The sequence below is a fragment of the Lampris incognitus genome, chromosome 2, assembly GCF_029633865.1.
Source record: "Lampris incognitus isolate fLamInc1 chromosome 2, fLamInc1.hap2, whole genome shotgun sequence".
NCBI classification, from domain to species: Eukaryota; Metazoa; Chordata; class Actinopteri; order Lampriformes; family Lampridae; genus Lampris; species Lampris incognitus.
Window position 1 is genome coordinate 30,895,298 of NC_079212.1, and position 8,137 is coordinate 30,903,434.

The 8,137-nt window shown below is 42.9% G+C and overlaps 1 protein-coding gene across 1 annotated transcript; it reads left to right on the plus strand.

The window, feature by feature from the left end:
* Positions 1–340: 340 nt before the first annotated feature.
* On the plus strand, positions 341–7,170 carry tprg1l (tumor protein p63 regulated 1-like). Its single transcript, XM_056274183.1, has 6 exons — positions 341–674; positions 1,017–1,108; positions 2,173–2,223; positions 2,305–2,430; positions 2,995–3,148; positions 4,939–7,170. The coding sequence occupies exons 1-6, from the start codon at positions 447–449 to the stop codon at positions 5,131–5,133; spliced, it is 846 nt and encodes a 281-aa protein (XP_056130158.1). The 5' UTR covers positions 341–446; the 3' UTR covers positions 5,134–7,170.
* Positions 7,171–8,137: the final 967 nt, after the last annotated feature.

The following is an 8,137-nucleotide window of genomic DNA, read 5'->3' on the forward strand; positions in this document are numbered from 1 at the left end:
ATACATGGAAACGTCCAGACTCCAGAGGATTATTTCATCTGCAAAATTTTCGACCAAGCTGGCTGGCAAACAAAAAAAAAAAAAAAAAGAGAGAGACATGGATATTTAGAATTTCATATATTGCTACGATGATCACATGTCACATAATTACACATTTTTAACCGACATTCCGCTTTTTCTTGCATAGGCGTGACCGGTGCTCGGGTCAGAAAAAACGGAGCGCTCATCTTCCAACCCGGAATTCTGATTTAGACGACCGTTCAATTCGTTTTCCACAAACCGGATGTCCTTTTTCCCGAGTCGTGTCGAACGCAACGTGTTACTTCCTCGTAAGCGAAACATCATGCGCAATGGCTGAATCCGCAACCGTGAAAGGATCCCTTTGAATTTAATAATTGGTGCATATAGTCCAGGGAAGATCATAGAAGAGCATTTTGTTTTGCACTATGCTTCAGCTGAACGACTCGGTGGAGCCGGAAAGTCCGGGAATAGCGGTGCTCCACCCTGCTGAAACTGAGGAGGGAGTCGAGGTGGCGTTCACGCCGCCGGAGGCCGGAGGGAGCCTCGGATATGGTGCATCCGTGGCCTGCTGCTCCCCGTTACAAACACTGACTCCTTTTCACGTACATAACCCCACGATGCAGGCGAAAGTGAAAGATTATTTCGTCTTTAGGGTACGTGTCTCCCAGATACTGATCGGGAATGCCTTCTGTTTAAACTATTTATTCTTTAAAGGTATGCTTTACCCCATAATGGCTGTGTCTTTTTAATCACATAGTCTTTCTCTTCAGCATTAACGTCAGTCCAGTATCCAGAGTTCAGCATTGATAGGTATTGTAAACTGTGAATAATGGAATAAAAATCCCTATATTTGGCGGTGTTAACGTCTCATGGTAAGGTTTAAGTTTGCATGGCAGATAATGTAGCTGCACAATACGGTGGTGGGTGGGGGGATTGGGTGGCTGGTGCTGAAGTTTGATGGTTGACGGGGTCATGTTGTTGATGCTGATCTTTAGCCAGGTACCATTGAACAGGCTGTGAGCGACATCAGGACAGTTGCACTGCCCTCCGAGGATGGAGAGGTGCTCAGCGTTTGGTTACTGGCTGAGTGAGTATTCCTGATGTCTTATTATTGAGATTTTACGATTAGGAGCTGCGCATTAAAGAGTGAAGAAACTGGGGGGGTACGTAGCCTACATAGTCACATCTTCTCAAGCTGCCTGCCAGTCCAGCACCATGTTTATTTGTTAATGAGGCAGCACATTAAACAGCTTAAATTAGTCAATAGTTGGCTTTTACATGTGTTTAAAGCCCAAATTTGTATTTTTAGCATATAAATGTGAGGTACAGTCATGCATAAATGGTGAGTTTGATTTATAGATTGAAACTAAGCATTTTGTGCATTTCTCAGCCAGTCACACTTGGAAAATGTATTCCTGTTTTACTCCAATGATTGAAACATCACCAATGTAAACAAAGCTCTTATACCCCTTTGGTCACTCTTCTGGTTACATTTGGTCCATATTGTGTGTGACCTGGCCAATGTTTATGTTTTACACATTAAGATCAGGTGGGGGCGCCAAGCACACTGATACGCTTTAACAAATTTAGGATATCCAGTACTTGACACAATCAGACAGCCACCATACATCCATCCATCCATCAATCAATCAGACTTTATTTCTTACAAACAAATGTAACACAAAGTGCTTCACACAATGAAATAATAACCCCCCCCCCCCAAAAAAAAGTACAGACAAATTTTATAAAAGTACCGACTTTCTAAGCCACTTATCCTAATCAGGGCTGCAGGGTGCTGGAGCCTATCCCAGCAGTCATTGGGCGAAAGGCAGGGAAAACACCCTTGACAGGTCGCCAGTCCATCACAGGGCCCACACACACACACACACATTCACACCTAGGGACAATTTAGGACAGCCGAGTCACCTGACCTACATGTCTTTGGACTGTGGGAGGAAACCGGAGCACCCGGAGGAAACCCACGGAGACACTGGGAATAAGTTATCATACACACTGCTTCTTTCCTCTTTAGTTTTTCAGTTAAAAGCTTAAAATCGTATTTTAAAACAAACAATATCTATGTTGGTATGTGTTATATTTCAATAACATGTAAATTTAAAGTAACTAATATTTTGTGGGTAACGTTCACAGAGTTGACCACTGGAACAACGAGAGGGAGAGACTTGTGCTCATAACTGATAGGTAAGTTGAAGTTATTCGTTGACTTCTAATGCTGTTTGTGTCATGGATAGTTTGATCATTCTTCTCTGGTTGTGTGTGCAGGTCCCTGCTTGTGTGCAAATATGACTTCATCAACCTGTTGTGTCAGCAGGTCATCAGGATTTCTCTCAATGCAGTAGACACTATCTCAATTGGCGAGTTTGAGTTCCCACCCAAATCCCTGAACAAGTAAGCCAATAAACTGCAAACGTTATCTGTTGTAAGTCTGACAATTTAAAAGTAGTGGTTACTATTAACATTAGAAAAGGGTAGAGGAAAAGAGGAAAGGCCAAAGAGGAGGTTTATGGGTGTGGTGAGGGAAGACATGCAGGTGGCTGGTGTGACAGAGGAAGATGCAGAAGACAGGAAGAAATGGAAACGGCTGATCCACTGTGGTGACCCCTAATGGGAACAGCCGAAAGTAGTAGTAGTAGTAGTAGTAGCAGTAGTAGTAGTAGTAGGTTACTATTAACATGAACGAAGATGACTTGAGTAGGTCACCAGAATTGGCCAAAACATTGTTGCTGTGCCTTGTTTATGGTGATTTCTTACAATACTCGTTGTAATTTGGAAAGGCGAATGGCCATTACTGTTTCAAATGCATTGTGACTCCACCAGCTAGAGTTTAAAATTGTTTTATCATTGTTCGTTGTTTTTATTTGAATGTCAAAGCACTATGTTGCATTATGATATTCACCATTTGCTTACTAAACATGTCCAATGGCCCACAGCTGACTTTTTTTTTGTTAACAGGAGGGAAGGCTACGGGATTCGTGTCCAGTGGGACAAACGACCACGGGCTTCATTCCTCAACCGCTGGAACCCCTGGTCCACAGATATGCCCTACGCCACCTTCACAGAGCACCCTATGGCCCACGCTGATGAGAAGGTGGCTTCTCTCTGCCAGGTAGGACCCTTGATTCAATGCAATGGAGTTAGATATGTTCATAGTTTGAATCTATTTCAGGTGAGGGACATTTTTTTATTAGCTTTCTGGTTATTGCACAAATTGTACAAGCTGTAGAATACCTGTGTATTCGTTCACATGCAAAACTATATCCTGCTGTAAATCGAGGCTCGTGATCATAGTCCAGTTAACTGACTGACAAGGCAACACAATCAATTCTCCCCTAAAAGAAAATTGAAGCTTTTTTGCAAAAGTTTAGTTAAAAAGTGGACAAAAACAATTTTTTTCAAATTTGATGTTTCATCCTGGCACTTGCTCTACCTTTCTGGTTCAGAGCAATGAGCAGTGAAAGAAGCTCATTTGTGTTTTAAATCTCCATCGAAGTCGGTCTTCAGCTGTAAGGAATGCAATGCAATTTGGCATTGCAGTTCTGGTTTTCAGGTTCCTAGCATTTTGCCGTTTGTTCTTGTTCAGAAATGTAAATTATGCTGCCCCAAATTTTTGGAGTAAGATTTGTGCATTCAATTTTAAGAGGGTTCACATTATTCCAGTTTCAAACTGTCAGAGCCTTTATTTTGGCATAATAGTTCAAGAGGAGCAAGTGCAGGGCAGACAGGAAGTGGCCAGGTAGAAAAAGCATTGCAACTGGCTGTTTTGGTTTTAGTTTTGTGACAGATGGGAGCAGTGGGTGAAGTTAAGACAAATCAACCTTGAAGGGAAGCGCACGTGAAGACTTCGTTTTGTGACTCAACCAGTAAAACTGGTTTCATGGTGGGCAGTGGCAGTTAAAAACAACTACCGGAATGAATATGGTAGATGACTAGTAGAAAAAAGCATATAGTGGCTAGCTAATTCCTAGAAGCTGCCATCATAAAGACCCAGTATGAGAGCACATTAGATGTGTCATAGGAGTTTCTGATAAGGGACATAAAGCATGTCATGCATCATCTAATCAGCACTAAATGAGGTGGCCTATTCCCACTGGCAGGAAGTAGAAGTTGAGGGCGTCCGGGTGGCGTGGCGGTCTATCCCGTTGCCTACCAACACGGGGATCGCCGGTTCGAATCCCCATGTTACCTCCGGCTTGGTTGGGCATCCCTACAGACAGAATTGGCCGTGTCTGCGGGTAGGAAGCCGGATGTGGGTATGTGTCCTGGTTGCTGCACTAGCGCCTCCTCTAGTCGGTCGGCGAGCCTGTTCGGGGGGCGAAGGGGAACTGGGGGGAATAGCGTGATCCTCCCATGCACTATGTCCCCCTGGCGAAACTCCTCACTGTTAGGTGAAAAGAAGCAGCTGATGATGCCACATGTATTGGAGGAGACATGTTGCAGTCTGCAGCCCTCCCTGGCTTGGCAGAGGGAGTAGAGCAGCGACCGGGACGGCTTGGAAGAGTGGAGTTATTGACTGGATACAAATGGGGAGAAGGGGGGGGGTCCCGAAAGAAGTAGACGTTGAAGTTGTGTCGCCACAGCCTTTTCCTGAAGATTATTAGGGCCACGTGAAAAATGTATTGGGAGTTCTGAGATTTAAATCAGAATTCTTACTTTCATCTCAGAATTTTTTACCTCTACATTTTGGAATCTAAATTTTTGCATATGGCCCGTATCCTCTTCTGTAACCTTCAAATTTCCTTGAAATTTTTAACTTTTTTGCAGGAAATATGTTGGTATTCTCATATACTGTACAAGTCATAAATTCTTTAGCTCTGGTTGGAGGTGGAACAGCAGTGTTCTGGGTGTGCCATTTTAATGGTTCATTTTTTGTTATTGTTTTTTTTTTCTTACATCAAGTTGGATAACTTCCGCACCCAGCTGGTGCAGGCAGTGAAAAAGGCCCATAAGGAGCACCCCATCCCCGGGCGGGCTAACGGCGTCCTCATCCTGGAGAGGCCCCTGCTCATCGAGACCTACCTGGGCATCATGTCCTTCATCAACAATGAAGCCAAACTGGGCTACTCCATGACCCGTGGCAAGATTGGCTTTTAAAAACAAAAACAAAAAACAAAAAAAAGAAACGGTTCCCCTCAACCTGCATATTACACCTGAGTGTACCCCCAATTTGTGTTTGTTACACTGCATGTAAGGGAAGCTGTCGCTCAGCTGTGGTTAGTGTTAATTTACAAGCATCGGATGTCTACACCTCCCAATTGTGTCATACTCTTTTGGCCAGTCTAGGTGTGTTTTCCACAGTGCTGCTTGGACTGTCCACTTACAATTACTGTTACCCCCTTTGTATCCCACAAAGGATCACCCACATATCAGCCACAACTGCCTGGGCTCCCAGGAACATCTGCCAGTATAAATTACACCTGGCAATAAGAGACAGTATGTGTGCTAAGGAATATAATTTAATTTCATGTGCACAGTACATGCATGGATTCATACCCTCCTCATATGACCAAATGCAGGCTGAACTTTTTGTCGTTTGATGCTGCTGGGTTGCCTGCTGAGTGAGCAACCAACTGTTAAAACTAATGTGACCTTTAGATTTTGTTTGAAGAAGACTAACATCAGAGTCGTTGCTTCAGGTTTTAGAGTGTGCTTTATTCAGGCTTCTCTGCACAGGGAAACAGTCAAACAACTGCAGGGGCAGAGGATGCCAAGTCAGTCACAGAATAGGTGTACAGTACCGTCCACATGCACTTTTCCATCAAAGCCACATGAATTGCACAGCGTGTTTGTGGTTTAGTAAAGACTACATTACCCAGAGCTCATATAACAGCATCTCTGAATGGAATGGCAGCTGATCTATGTTCACCAATCAGCTCACAGGATCATCATAATGAATTTGCCCCGAGCGGGACTGCTGTTCTTAGAAGTCGTGTCGCCGTTGGCTGAGATTTGTGGCATGAAGCCAACAACAGATGGCATATAGATGAAGATGTAGGCAGAAGTGGAAAATAAGCCCTGTGACATGTTACCAGATTCTTTATAAGATTCTTTATAAGTTGTGATGTTGTGCTTTCCATGCTTGCCTTTTTGTGCCACATGCTTAAATCATGTCACCGCTAAGAGTTAAGAGAGCCACCACTTAAAGGCTGAATTAGCTAACAATATCTAAAATGTTCTTGACTATAAATGTTCGTTACATTGGCATGTTATGCAACTTTGCCATGCATATAATGTCCTCTGCTTGCTCTTTAAGTTGCCTTAATGATTCAGCAAGCTTTATCAAATTTAGGTATACATTTGTGGGGAAAAATTACATCAAGACAAAGGTAAAATACCTCTGTTCCAAATTGATTTACTCAGTACAGGTCAGTTATATTGACTACAAAGGTGGGGGATGGAAAATAATTCAGCATGATGCTGAGTTTTTGGTTCATAAAGTTGAGAAACATGTCAATATGTGCTTGATGATTGGGTTTGATAGCAAAACACCTGCAGACTAGGCATGACTACAGAAACTCATTGTATTAGTCCAGTCATCAGATTTGTGTCTGATCTAAAAAAAGATTTAAGACTTTCTTCATAGACTGCAAACTTCTACTTTTACAGTGTTGTGCTACCAAAGGTGAAAGGCTATGTATCAGGCTCACCAGTGCCAATGAATACTTGTCACAAAAATGCCTTTCCTGGTCTCAACTTGTTATGCATGTATCTTGCACGTTGAGTTTGCATGAGAGTTTTGTTTTTCTTTGAAAGGAGTGTTCTATTTTGGATTTGTAAATACGAGACTTTTTATTTATCTGCTGTAAATGTGATTCGGTGAACTTCTGAATGTTTTTAGAATGTGTGTTTTCCATCGCCATTTCTTATGTCAATGCTCTATTTTTGCCTCTTGTAGCAAAGCAACCACACAAATTAACAAATGCCTATTTGATCTGGTCTATCTTGCGCATAAGTCTAGTATTTGTTAACAACTGTGTCATTTTGTCTTGGTACTGTCAAGAATTGTAATTAATCAAGCTTGACTATGAACAGTGTGACCTCTGAGAAGGTGCAGTGTGAGGCTAGATGATACCTTACAGCTGCAGTAGCTAACATTCAACATTCCAATGCAAAATATATTGCTCATGTGAAGCAGCCGTTTTGAGTTGGTCTTGTTGATTTTTAGGGTTTCAACCACGAGTGACCGGCGGGGCACGGGTGGACGCGAATTGATTGCGTACACATGTAGAACAGCAAATCGGAACACCCGCTTTCTGAAATGACCTGTGATTGGCTAAAATCTTCTGTCTCAGGCTAGATATTTTAAAGCTTGAATACAGAGTCAAGACGAAGTGCAGAAGTCTAGTTTTCTCTCAGACCACTTGAATTACAATATGCTGAAAGATTATTATGGAATTTTTGCCCAATGATGCCATAAAAAAAAACTACCTACCCCTGTTTTAAGGTGAACAGTGTTCTTAGTGCCTCCTCTGGTTGGTCGGGGCACCTGTTTGGGGGGGAGGGGAAACTGGGGGGAATAGCGTGATCCTCCTATGCGCTACGTCTCCCTGGCGAAACTCCTCACTGTCAGGTGAAAAGAAGCAGCTGGTGACTCCACATGTATCGGAGGAGGCATGTGGTAGTCTGCAGCCCTCCCCAGATCGGCAGAGCGGGTGGAGCAGCAACCAGGACGGCTCGGAAGAGTGGGGTAATTGGCCGGATACAATTGGGGAGAAAAGGGGGGGAAACCCCCCCCCCCCAAAAAAAAAGAGGCCAAGAGTTTTCAATAGATTTATCAGTCAACAGTTTGTTTTGATTCACACTTGTTTCACAATAATAACAGTAGTAAACGCTATCCATGGCTGATATTAAATACCTAAAATAACGTAGCATCTGCAGGTCACAGATGAGCTTTGCTTTATGGTTCACTGTCATAGAAAATTGTGAAATGCTAGCAACATGCAAAAAACTCCAGCAAACACTGACTATTTGCTTCTTTTCCATTATTGGAAACAGAAGTCGCAATCATGTAGATATTTTGCACAGCACCTTTATGTCACCGTCAGGCTAATTAGTACCAACTCCCTGTTTATGGCGCACCCATTGCTTCTTCAGCCAA